Source organism: Pagrus pagrus (genome assembly GCF_965226575.1).
Source record: "Pagrus pagrus genome assembly, chromosome: 14".
NCBI classification, from domain to species: Eukaryota; Metazoa; Chordata; class Actinopteri; order Spariformes; family Sparidae; genus Pagrus; species Pagrus pagrus.
In genome coordinates, this window is record NC_140198.1 from 21,728,131 (window position 1) to 21,742,211 (window position 14,081).

The 14,081-nt window shown below is 41.6% G+C and overlaps 1 protein-coding gene across 1 annotated transcript in view; it reads left to right on the forward strand.

The window, feature by feature from the left end:
- Window positions 1-5,474: 5,474 nt before the first annotated feature.
- Window positions 5,475-14,081, forward strand: part of trpc4a (transient receptor potential cation channel, subfamily C, member 4a) — a 29,689-nt gene continuing 21,082 nt past the window's right edge. The window contains exons 1-3 of the mRNA XM_084372916.1: window positions 5,475-6,048; window positions 10,283-10,512; window positions 11,943-12,161. Of these exons, the coding sequence (XP_084229042.1) occupies window positions 10,354-10,512; window positions 11,943-12,161 (378 nt within the window). The 5' untranslated portion in view covers window positions 5,475-6,048; window positions 10,283-10,353. The remainder of the gene's footprint in view (window positions 6,049-10,282; window positions 10,513-11,942; window positions 12,162-14,081) is intronic.

Below are 14,081 nucleotides of genomic sequence, written 5' to 3' on the forward strand. Positions count from 1 at the left end.
TCCAGTCTGCAGTCTAGTTCATACACTTGACAGATTAATGAGAGAATTGTCAAGCAACGTCAGGCTTCATGATCAAAGGAAGTTTTTATACGAATCAAATGCCGGTTTTTATAATGCCTTTTACTTTTCGGGGGTGCTGCAGCCCCATCAGCAGCACCCCTGCTGCCCGTCTCCATGGCGCTCCAATAAAGCAGCTGAGAGGACTGAAGCAACACCCCGAAAGCTCTAAATGTGCTGCAACAGCAGAATAGTTTGTGAAATAGTCTTATCAACAAGCACTGCAATAACACTGTCTTAATGCTCACTCTGCAATATGCTGTAACATTATTAATAACGAGGGAAACAACACTTTATGATAAGCGTGTTTCACCATCAGGCAACTAAGTGAAATAGAACAGAAGCCCCCTGCTTCCACACCACCCCGCAGCAGAGGTCGTGCTGTGCTTCCCCTGCATGCAAACTTTCAACCAGTGCTTCCCTCATTATGACAAAAGGTCTATGCTGTCATGAAGAAGCTTTTTAAAAAGTGAATAAATCAGTGTAAGTGAGGCGAGTGGAGTCTACTGTTTTGCTTCCCCCTCCACATCACATTGGATGTTGTTTAAATATCCGCTCCAATCAGTCCCCTTTAAAGGCCCTTTTATGGGAGAAGAATTAGCTTCTCGACTATTTATAGACTCAATAATATCTTCTGATTTCTGACCTGTCAGCCACACACACTCTCTGCTGTACACTGTAAAGGAGATTATTTAAATGCGCTCTACATGCTCCTGAATCTGCTTCAGCTTTTGTTTGAAAATTTGCTCATCGGCATACGGCAAAGAAAAGAGCCGGCAGAGGGTTATTGACGCGTTAATCTCTGCAAACAAATATCTGCACATGAATGCAGAATCTGGAGGCAAGGGACAAGATTTTAAAACCGTTTTTGGTTTCCATTTGTAGTCCATTGTACATTATAGTCTGAGTAATACACAGTTCATGTTGGAGCAGGCTGTGGTGGCATGCAGGTACAGTGCACGTGGAGAGCAAAAGGAGTGAAGTCTCTGGAACTGGCTTTCATGTGGTGAAGATTTAGCATTTTATTAGCTTTTTAAGTTGTCTCTCTTAACTCCCAGTCTCAAGTTGTAAATCAGACTGTGAACAATGATCAGCCCACAGAACAGGAAGTCTTTGTCTGGATATTTGTTATCCAGATGCTCCTAAAAAAAAATTGGCCGGGGCTAAATTGTCAGCAGAGGATAACCGATGGATTCCGAGATTGTTGATATTGCAGTGTACGCACAGTTTATAAATTCTGACATAGGTAGTTCATCATGGGAGTTGTAGTCTTCATTGTTAAACAACCACCATTGCTGATTAAAATCTATGTGTGACTCAGGCAGAAATGTCCACAGATGAAGTAATGTTTCAAAAGAAATTCACGTTATGTCGAGTTACGTCGCCAACTTCTTTCTCTGATGTATTATCTGATGTTTCCCTGGAAGTTATAGCAACAGGCAGCCAAAGAAAACGCACTTGATTTCTCTGAGTTTGAACAATGTTGAAAGTAAAAAACTCAAACAAAGTATGTAACAAAGTTCTAGTTACTGTTTAGAAATGTTAATGTGGAAATCTAACATATTATATCTTTGATTGACTGTGAGTATCATGTCTGTTTTACTGGTACAGAATGGTGAGAGACATTACCAATATGTCATCTTTATTTAAATCTAATTCAATTTTCCACCTTCTTTTCATGATCAGTTCATTGCTGCTTTGCGTGTCTGTGAGAATGTGTGTTCCTTTATCAGTTTCATTGGATAAACAAACGTAGCTATTGAGCCTTAAAGGGGAATATTACAATTAATTATAATAATACAATTACATAAGTACAACAGGGAACATTTAATTCTGATGCCTCTATATGACCAATCAAGACCTTCAGTGAAAAGACTGTCCTTTTATATAGAATACGGGAGCTGTATTTAATGTTAACGCCTGTCACAGGGTCGGATTAGGAGTTATCCAGGTTGCATGAGTCATAAAATTCAAACTGTTTTCTACAGTGGAGAGCTGAGGATGAATTGAGGGGTCTCACAGCCTGAGGAAGGAAGCTGCTCTGTGGTTTGATGGTGCAGCAGGGCAATAAAACAAAGTAATACCTCATCGCCATGAACCCTGCAAAGAGCTGTGTTAAAAAAAGAAGAGCTGTATCATAAATATGTTGCCTGATTAAGGTCTTTACAACAAGAGACAGTGGTGCTCTTACTGCTTTTGGCCACAGGGGCCGCCAGAATTAACAAATAATTAAAGTTCCTTGGCTGCTTTAATAGTTTAGATTTACACTGTTTTATTTTTTAACGTGTATGTATCATTATCACTAGTACATATAAATCTAAGCACACTGCATATACTGTTTATAGACATGTATGCATACTACATACTGTACATATCCACCTACTTAATGTACAATATATAAAGTAATATATATTACATTACCCATTCAATATTTATTGCAGACATTTCATTCATTGTTGCTTTTTATACGTATATATATTTATGTACACATTCATTTTTTTCACCTACTCGTGGCCTATTTGGTGAAATGTTGCTTTTACCTGAACTTTGTTCAGCTTTGTTGTCCTTGTGTTTATCTTCCTGTATATTTCTGTCTTCCTGAAAATTATGTGTGTAACTTCAGGAGCAACAGAGTCAAATTCCTTGCATGTGTAAACATATACTTCTTAGCCAATAAAGCTGATTCAGAGAGTTGCCCTTTACCCGAGAGAAGCCTCCATGTGGGATTTTCAGGCTGAGTTTCAGGCAACCCTGTCATCCCACGGGTGCAGCCATTTAATTTGACTCTATAGAGCACATCAAAGAAAATTAGCAGCACCGGGGACATGAAACTGTAAATTATTTTTAATTAAGAAAATCCTTAAGAGGGAGCCAAAAGTGCAGGAAGAGAAGGAGGGGTTCTGTCATTTTCTCTAGAAGGACTAAAGTGATGTGTGTTTAAAGTGTTTTAAAGTATTTATCAGCATGCATCATACAAAAAGTGACAGCTTACTGTACATATGAATTCAACACAGTCCTGATTATGTGCTATTTAAAAATAAGACACACACTAATTGGTACAAGCCGACTAATCCATGTTCTGTCCAATCTACGCAAACAAATGTCTCAGTGTCTCCATCCTGACAGAAGCTGGCTCTGATGATCAGAGGCTCTCCACATCCAGGAATCTATCCCCAGCCACCTTTCACCGATGGGACAGGACCTTCCAACATAAACTCGCACACAAACATATCCACAGACAGCCACAAAAAATGAGTCTGGCCATGAGACTATAAACATGCCAGAGGAGATTCAACAGCATTACACACTATTAGGAAGAATTTACAGCATCAACAGGCCGGCAAGTCAGGCAGAGAGAGAGAGCTGGAAGTTGTGTTTGAACTGTGATCAGTGAGCTGATAAGCTGTTGGGAGAAATTAGTGGGCAACCTGATATATAACTTGACTTTTATGTGCAGCGTGAGCAGCCCACTGATGAAGGAGTCAGAATGGACGGGAGGGGCTATCCATATTCATGAATATGGTGATAATTATTTTTCTTTGTCCAAGACAAATGAGTCTTAAATGTTTAAATAATATACTGCAAAAGGTTTGACAGAATTACGGCATCATCTACATTATCAATCATGTATTTTTAATCACAGTATAAGACATTTATTTTTATTTTAAAATCAGTACACGCTCCTCATGAATATTCTACAGTATATCATCACTATTTTCCCTGTCCTGTGTTGTTGTTTTTGTTTTCCATCAAATAAAAGTCAGATATTAGGGAGAGAATCGGCCGAATGTGGGACATTTCTGCAATGTACTGTACGTTTCTGCAAACAGATTTGTTGAAACTTGCCTTCTCTTTATGTTGCAGCTTTACGTTGCTTTAGGTTCAGTTTTCAGTTTTATTTTGTGACTTTCCGTGCGTATGCCCTGGGTACTGTAGTTTCACAGCTTCTGTGTTTTTAAGTCAGTGTTTTTTCTTCACTCTTCGTTGGTACGTCTGCCTTCCTCAGCCGTTATCCCCTGTGGCTTTCTGCTTTGTCCTAAGTTTTTGTATTTTTCTTCGATTCTCCTGTGCCTGCCTTTTTGTTGGCAGCCTTTTATCACCTGCCTCTTGTTACCTGTATTTTGTTTGCCTCAGTCTCCTCTATTTGGGCTCTTTAGCAAAAAAACACAACAGTTTTGGCTTCTGTTGCCAAAAACACAGCTGGATAATGTCCCAATGTCTCGTCAAAGATACCCAGTGGTTTCGCACTCACTAATGCTGAAACTCTGTCTCGAACAGTGGTTTCTGGCTTGGCACCCGTCTCGCCCAGCTGTAATGTCACCATCACCCGCTTCACCTCTCAACATGAATGTCAGCTTATGTGAATGTGATATGACACATGTTGATGCATATAAAATGTACAAATTTCAACATATGTGTGGTTTGCAGAAAGTCGATACTTTAAATCAACACCCAGTACCAGGATGAGGCCTATCAAACCAAAGGAGAACATGCAGTGTCACACTCATAGTTTATAAAAGGAACGGGAGACATATCAGCACTCTTAGTGCCAAGTTGTCTCAGACGATCTACATTTCCTCATGTGACTGCAGGATCCCCATGTGGCCGCTTCAGAGGTATTTTTGCTTTAAAGCGAAATTGTTCCACACAGAGCTGTAGCAATATCAAACTAATACCCAGGATCTCAAATGAGGTGTGAAAAGTGGCGATCAAAAGGAGCTCTCAGTTAGAAAAGTTCTAAATGGAGGAAATATTTCTTCTCCTGATGACTATTTTAAGTTCTTACAGCGCATCGAAAGCATTCCTGCTTCAAGTGGCACCTGTAAGAAAAAACGTTGCTTAGAAACAGCTGACAGTGACATGTTGTTCCTTTAATAGTAGTTGTCTCGAACAGTTCTGCCTGAAAAAGTTTGTGATAAAAGGTCTACATCACCTTGATTCATGTGTTACAAACTTCTGACACACTGAAGGCTAAATGTGCAGCCTCATGGTGTGTCATTTTACCACTTATAAACCTACACTTATATCTGTGGATGTGACATGGAGATTACAGACCATCGAATAAACAGAATATAATGCATTTACTCATCATGTCTCTCATTCTATGTCGTGTGTATGTAGCCTTTAATGCTTTTACATCTGAGCTGTGGGCAGAATAGATAATGTCACTGGTTTTCAGTGCAAGTCAATAAGCCCAAGATGCTCTCAGAATAATCCGCCCTATATCTGTGTCTGACACACGGTTGGGAAATAAGAATTATGTAAGTTTGTTAAGTGTGATCTTTCCTTGTTTTAACAGAGGCCGTCTGTCTGGCTGAGTTGCTTGTTTGTGTTTTTTTTTTCCCCCCCTCATGCGGTGCCACAGTGCTCAATGCGTCTCCAAGTGCGCACGACCAGTCTGCAGCAGCGCCCTGCAGACCGCCTGCCAGGCATCTGGCCGCTCCACGTTTATTCCTGGAGGCGCTGCTTTGTGCCCAGTCTAACCCCCCAACAGGTGGATAAGTCGAGTGGAGAAGCACATCGGTGAAAACACACCCTGGAGAGAAACTGGACGCGTCGGAAACTTCGCTTTTGCGTGTTTTCGTCTCCAGGATTTGTTGCGCGGTGGGCTGACTGCGGTGTGCGCCGCGCTGCGTTTTTTTCTCCCCCCCCCAAATAAGACCGAATGGGAGTCGTGATCAGAGCGGAGCGAGTCTGGATGTACAGTGGGAGTACTACTAAGTCTCCAAACATGAGAGGAGAGAATGCAGACTAGACTAAAAAAAAACAAAACAAGAGAAAGACGGACCGCCAGCACAAGGCAACCACACGTTCACAAGCTCCACGCAGATCCACACCGCAGTTTTTCACGTTTGAGGGATGCTGAATTCAAGAAGTTGATTTTAAGCTTTTACGCGTGCGTTTTCGGCTCCTCATGTGGTGTCGGGAGAATCTTCCAAAGGAGGAACATTGATCTCCACGAGCGAAGTTCCAATGCTCAACATCCCACAGGTTAGTTATCCGCTCCTTAAATACACATTTTGGCTATAAACATAAAAGATGTGACTGCGCGCCTTCAGGGTCCCTCAGCTCGTTACTGATGAAGGACCCCAGCAGCCACAGAGAAGAGTCCTCTCCTATTTTTACCCACGCTACTCCCTGTTATCCCTCGAGGCTTTCTCTGGCACAAACACAGAAATAAAAATGTCCACATGTCACCTGTGAGTGTTTGCAGGCGCCGCTCGGCCACATGCAGCGTGCCAATCTGCACAGACCTGTTGTGGTTAATGAGTGACTGCTGATTTTACAGCCACTGTAAACACATGACAGGTCTTTTCTACACGGGTTGCATGATCATGCTGGAGAGCTGTGCTGTGTAATCAATGCAACTTTTCAGAGTAAAAGGTTTTTTTTAAGACGGCACATATTCCTGCAACCGCACTTGATGGTGCTGCAACACAACAGCTCGGGTTTTCTATTTCTAAATATTGATTCCCAGGAAACTGTGATTACTAGAAGAAAGAGCCCTCTGCACAGAAGGCTGAGTGTGTGTTTCAATAATAGCAGGCGCAGATATCAGCAGGCCATCCACACAATCTGTTGTGCTGGTGTTTCTGCTTGTAGCCTTGTTTTATAGATGCTGCTTGTTGGAGCAGTCGACAGTAATTGAACAGTCAGTAGTTACTTTCTGTAACTGGAAAAGGCTGCATTACTGCAGAATGACACACCAGCTTTATAGGAGTGGAGAAAAATCTGTACCTGGCTGAAGTAACATCATCCCTGTCACCTGATACGAGACATATTTCACATATTACAGTGAGAAAGAGAATAGAGAGCGCAACTGACTGTGATGAACATACAAATGTGTTGTTTTGTGTTCAGCTGAAGTTAATATCAAAATATTTTTATGTCATCATTTTGTTAATTTGATGCTTTTAATTTGGAATCTGGTGCTGAAAAGTGGGATAATGTTGTTTAAAGGTGCACTACGTAGTTTTGGGGAAGACATTTCAATCAGAAGAGAGAGATCTTCATTGACTGATTTTTTTTCTTTTTATGCCTAAACATGTTTCTGAATAAACAAACTGACCTTCAAGGACAACACATTTCATACTGTTTATATGTGGCGGACCCTGCCACCTTTCTAGCTTCAAACAGTGTTCTGGGGACTATTTTCCTCCGAGAGCAGCTTGTTTATCCAGTTATCGGGGAAAAAATCTGTTTGAATATCTTCTCCAAAACTACATAGTGCTCCTTTAAGATATGCTAATGTAATTATTAAATCAATTCATAAATCAGCTCCAAATTGGCACCAAAATCTCCTTTACTACAGTGAGTCTTCAGTGCATGCACTCTCTCTGCACAGCGCGTGATTTTCACTCTACCGCCTCAAGATTGGAGTGATTCAGCGACTGCTGGCGACTGCAGGGTCCCCATGTGGCCGTTTCAGAGGTATTTTTGCCTTTTTAAAACGAAATTGTTCCACACAGAGCCGTAGCAATATCAAACTAATGCCCAGGATCTCAAATGAGGTGTGAAGAGCTGCGAACAAAAGAGCTCCCCAGTTAACGTTCTAAATGGAGCATATCTTTCTTTTCATGATGATTATTTGAAGTTTTCTCTCGTGGAGGGAAAACTGAGGGCACAGAGAGCATCTCTGGCACCTGTAAGAGAAGATGACAGGTGATATGATGTGAAAAAAATGTTGCTTGGAAACACCAGCCGACAGTGAGTTACATGTTGTTTTGTTAATATTCTACTCTTTGGTGTTATAAACTTTTATTTCAGTCTGCTTCTTCTGCACATTAAGCTGTGGAGACTTTATGGTTGCTGGTTCAAAACCACATTACTGCTTTGCGTTGCCTCTGAAAATTAATGCTCAGACTTCAAGATGAAACAGCATCAACTTGAAATGTGTTAACTCAATTAATGGAGTAGTTGGACTTCTTTTTACTTTCCTGCTGAGAGTTAGATGAGACAAATGGGCGATACCTCTCATATCATTACACTGAAGATGAAGTTACCATCAGCAGCTGGTAGCTTAGCTTAGCTTATCTCAGCACTAAGACTAGAGACAGGGGAGACATGTAATCTGGTTGTAAAGCTCACAAATAAACATGTTATTTGTTTACAAATGGTATCAAAGCAACATGTTATGGTTTTCGACGGGGTTATGTATCGGTCTATTTCTTGGTTCAGAGTAACTCCCTGCCAGGCTACCAACGGAGACTCAAGGAAGTTATTGCGCGTGCCAAAAATTTGTGAATGTGTCGTGTTTACACAGTTTTTGAACAAATTTAACAGACAAAATATGATGTGTTAATTAGTGAGCTGTCGAGATGCTGGCAGGCAGATTTTTCTCACCTGTGGACAGAGCCAGGTTTGCTGTTCCCCACTATTTCCAGTTATCACACTAAGCTAAGCTAAAATAACCCCTGCTGCCTCTGACTTCATATCGCTGCATCGATCATCCCATCTGACTAAGCAAGAGAGCGGATAAGCCTCTTTCTGAAAATGTTGAACTGTTCCTTTAAATGTGCTGTTTTAGGACACAGCACAGCAACAACAGTTTTACACATATTTATAAAAGAGATGTGTTTTGCCTCTAGTTCTTATAAACTAATTGGGCTGCTGTGAGTCTGTTAATCCACTTATTATTCATTGAATACAGTCACGTAGAGAAAGTAATGAGTTTCCTGGAGGAGGGGGCAGCTGACTGAGCTCCTGTTGCTTTTACATAACATGTAACCTTTTCCACTTCGTCTTGGGCGTTTGTTTATCCATGACCCCCTGTTTTTTGTGTTCCCCTTGTGTTTATATTGACTTTTTGAGCAGCTGTTCAGTGGCTATAGTCATCTTATTGTTAAAGGTTAACTCCACAAATTTTACACATTAAAGTGTGTTTACAGGTCTTGATGAATGCTACTGCATATGTGGAAAAAAAAGTAGTGTAATGGCTTTTGTGGCTCCAGAGGAAGCTGCATGTAATTGGATAAATTGCCTCCAGTGATGTAACTCAATGCGTAGTTGTGGGTAATGTAGGCACTAGGTTTTGAAAAGCAGTCCACTGGTATAGCATTTCACTCCTATGACACTGTTGGACTCATTATGGACAGTTATGAGATATTGCATTTTTTATTTTATTCTACATATTCGTCCTCCTTTTCAAAACCAGGTGCCTACATTACCCACAATGCAACTTAGCCCTTGAGTGACAGGCAATAATCAGAATACACGCAGCTTCCTCTGCAGCCACAAAAGGCTTTATACTACTTTTTTCACATATGCAGTAGAACTCCAAAAGACATGTAAACAGACTATAATGTGTAAAATTGGTGGAGTTACCCTTTAACACAACTACTGACATTGATAATAGATGATTAGATTTAACAGATTGTTTAAACGTAATGATGATTGTAGAATGAGTTCATAATGATGGTTGCACACTGTGAGGAGACCCACATCCAGAGAAAGAGTTACCTCATTTTTATGATGAAACTGTCACAGAAACATGTTCAGTATTTATCATCATGCCACTGCCAGATTCCAGAGAACCAGAGATCTTGACTGTTGCCATGTCAGGTGGTGATCACTGTTCGGTGTCACTGTGTCACTGTGGCGACTTGTTTCTGTGAAGCCGCACAGCTAAAATAGCTGGAAGCGTCATTTTCTTGTCACCAGGCAACCGCTAATCAGCTGCTCTCGATCAATTAGCAAGCATCGCTAATGACACTGACTAAAGCTATTAGTAACTCATTTCCACCATCTCAGGTGTGACACTTCAAGCCGGATGCTGTATATCACAACGGAGATAACAAAGTAGTGACGTGAGCAATGTCTCTGCTCAGATTTGGTATCTTTTGGTTTTTATGCAATTCTGCAAAACACTTAGAGATCAAAAACATAAATCCTCCATTTTCAAAAAAAGACGTCTCTCACACCAAAAAATACAGCTTGAGTGACATTAAGGCTGTGTCAGTTACAACTTGAGGCAGTAAACAAGTTTCGGCAGGCTTAAATTCAATTTATAACGTGTGAAAATCTTTCCACTGAAGTTGCAGGCGTCCTTTCAAAGCTTATCTGTGGGTGATAAATGGATAACTTCCTGCTTCACGTCTCTCTTCCTGAGTGTTCCTCTCACTCCTGTCCCCGTCCTCTCTTTGTCATCTTTTCTTTCTCGTGAAAGTCAAAACCAACAACAGCAGGTGTCTCCTCCCTGTAACACCTTTCCTCCTGTCCCTTCTAGTGTGAACTCCCCGAGCCTGGCAGCAGCTGTAGCAGACTTAGCAGGGTGCTGGTAAGCTGAAGCCCGGGGAGATGTCACAACTATACTACCGACGGACTGACAGCTCCTCATACCGGGACCGCATCCCGCTGAGAATAGTGCGGGCCGAGTCGGAGCTGTCGCCTTTGGAGAAGGCCTACCTCGGAGCTGTGGAGAAGGGGGACTACGCCAGTGTCAAACAGGCTCTGGAGGTGTGTGTGTATGAATAAGTGCATGGACGAACGGATGATTCGATTAGTAAATGGATGAACGCATACAGTCAATGAAACTCTAAATTATGGACGGATGAATGGATGGATATTGAAGCCTTAATGTAATTGGAGTGATTTAGAAATGATTGGGAGATTTATGGGTAGCGTGCAGCATTAATTATCCTCAACTCATTACCAATCACATCTGGGGCCTTTGTTTACCTTGACGAGTGTCAGACCTTTAGTGGACCCTTACTATTGCTAGAGACCAGCTGTTTGGTCGTCTCACAGAACCTGGGATGCCCCAAATTATGTCAAAATACACAAAACCAAAACAGAGGAACTGTCACATAGCAATGCAACACAGTGCAATAAGGTAAAAGGAAAAAGCAACGAAAACAACCGATTTTCTAGGGATAAAATCTTATTGTAAAAGCCTCTTTAGCCTCCCAGCCTAGTGTTATTGATGTAGCATTTCACTCCTTTAATATTCTTGAGCTTGTGATCGACAACTTACAAAAAATGGCAGAAAATCTACGCAGCAGAACCAGAGATACCTTTTTTTATTTATTTTTTTATTTCAAATTCTTCTTTTTTGTCAACACCTGGCACCCAGATTACCCACAATGCAACTGGGATGCCACCAGTTCAGTCAAAGATTTGGGTGTGTTGTGCTAGTAGCTGCTAGACTCGAGCAGAGAGCGAGAAGCAGGCTACACACGTCTGGTAAAACCACCCTCCATTTTAGTTATTATTACTTTTTTTTTTTTTTTTTTTACTTGCAGTCCTCCCTAACAGTAATCTATTACACTTCAAGGTAATACAACCCATTATTAGGGATGTCAATAATGTCTTTATTATATATTTACTTTATCAAGTGCCACGTTATCACCCGACCCATGTTAACTGGCATGCTGAAGACGCTCTGCATGATGCGCACATATTCTACAATATCTGCAAAGTAACTTCGTCGCCCACATGAGGTCGAATCCAGTCCCCTTTTCCCAGTCTTTGTTATATTTCTTCCCACATTTCGCCCACTTTGTCCCTGGCATTGTCAGCCAAGAAGCTAATAAAAACACCATAAATAGCGCTATTTTGATTCGAAATGTCGTCCATATTTATTGTGTATGGGGAAATGGGACGGGCGGAGGGAACAGGGGTGTAGACAGCTCCTGCGACAAGCAAGAAAATGTCTCTCTATTTTAGAAAGGAGAGACAGGAGACATGGCAGCAAGCCCAAAGAAGCCACTACACTTGAGAAACAAGCCCCAAAAAACAAACAAACACAGAGTTTACATTTCCCTTGAAAAATCAATATGTTTTCACTGAGTTTTCTCCGTCTAATCAATGACTTTCCTTTAAACCAAGTACCAAAGTAGATGCTGAAACAAACCCTGACCCCGATTAGAACTGTATTCATTTCTCAGGAGGCAGAGATCTACTTCAAGATCAACATCAACTGCATCGACCCCCTCGGCCGCACGGCTCTGCTGATTGCCATCGAGAACGAGAACCTGGAAATCATCGAACTGTTGCTGAGCTTCAACGTCTACGTCGGCGATGCCCTGCTGCACGCAATCCGCAAGGAAGTGGTGGGAGCTGTGGAGCTGCTGCTGAATCACAAGAAGCCGAGCGGCGGCATGCAGGTGAGTGGTCTGGGACTGATGGGAGTGGAGCGAGTTTTCAAAATAAAAGTGCTTTAATCAGGAGGTAGGTGTGTGTCGGTGCACCGGCAACCAAACTATATGATGGTGTTGGTATTTTCAGCATCAATATATTTCTATTTTTGGAGTATATAAAACACACTAATCCTATTTATCTTCCACCTGCGGCAGTTTTATTTGTAAGAGGTATAATAACCATATTTTACTCAACAGAATATGACATTGCACGAATGTACACATCCACAACTCACACAAAAAAAAGCTCACAGCAGAGATTTGTTTCAAACCCTCGAGAGCTGATCAATGAGGCCATTGGCACAGCGGCCCTCGTGTCCAATCACAGGAGGAACTTTGGATCTTAATGAATGGTAAAGTGCAGCATCAGCCACTAAAATACTGGTGTTCATTGTGTGGTTCATAAGCTGCACGCTGCCGCCTGGAGCTTTTTATACCATCCAAAATAATTGACCCAGTATTGTTGGCAACAACAAAAGCTGACACTTCAAAAAGCCGACTTCATAAGCTTTAACTGTCGCTGGGAAAAAGGAACAGGTTTTACAGAACTAGATTTAATGAGCATGTTCGGAGAGAAAATGTGATGTACATTTGGCGTCTTTTTTTCTATCATAGGATTTAGATTAGTTCGCAATTGTAAAACGCTGCTGCTCATAAATAAACGTCTTCCTCTAGTCGATAAGAACTGCCTCTTAAGAGATTTAATTACTGTAATCGAAAAGAAACGCAGTTAAATTAATTTCAAATTGATGCCCCTTTGCAGCTGATTACTCTCCACTCAAGGAGAGTTTTCTTTTGCTTGTTCCTGCCACACATGTACGGCACACGCACTCGAACATGCTCTTCTTCTTCCCCTCTTCCTACAGTATCAGCAGTAATGCACCATAAACCACAATGGAGCAGATGTTTTTTGTCTTCATGTATCACCTAAAGGGGAGATGCCGGTGCCCTGCTGTGTCCTGCCTGTTTGGCTTCAATAAAATAAAGTGAAATGAAAATTAAGTGAGGAAACAAAAGAAGGCTCAGGCCCGTTTGCTAAATGGATCCAGTCCGAACCCCTCAGCTGTGACGTCTATCAGCTTCCACATTTCCTCTTCACCTTCATGCCCTCGTCAGATTGTGCCTCTTCCCATCGCATGACTAGGTTGTGGAAATAAAGCACTGAAGCTCTACCAAATTGACCCAGGAGAAGATCGTTGATTATATTAAAAGCCTGTCTGGGAAAAGTGCATCTTATCTGCTGCCGAGGTTTATTAATGACGAGATTAATTTTATGCTTTGCTGGAATTGTTTGTGTTTGTCTTTCTATTTTGCCGGCTGTCTGAATGATTTGTTCGCAATCATTTGCAAGTGTTGCAGCTTATTTGTTTTCTGCTGAAGAGCCCATCGGATGTTGGCTTTTTAAACAGATTCATGTATTATCCTCTGAGTACAGATATGCATCTGTCGGAGGCACAAACACCGGAGCTCACAGCGTTTCTCAATTAAAAGGGCCTTCGGGCGCCTCTGCTTTGCTGTTTGTTCTTTTTCTGTCAGTCTTTTCTGTCCTCATTGTTTTTCCATCGGTCTGTGCAACCTGCTTCATTCGTACATAAACATAGTTACATAAGGGGATCCCTCCTCCGCCTACATATAACACAAAGCGCTATGTAAAGTAAGCGTGATCTCGCTTCAGTCCACAAAGACTTGAGCTCTTTTTCTGCAGCGTCATTCAAAAGCAAAACAGCTCAGCGTCCCATTTTATACCAGCTTTTTCCAAACGGCACATGTGATGTTGTAGGATGACAGGTGAGCAGCAGTGGGGAGGCTAGAAGAAGGAGCACGGTGGAAGCAGAACCACACGGATGCTAATGTTGCATTTCTCATCAATATGCTGATGGTGAATGC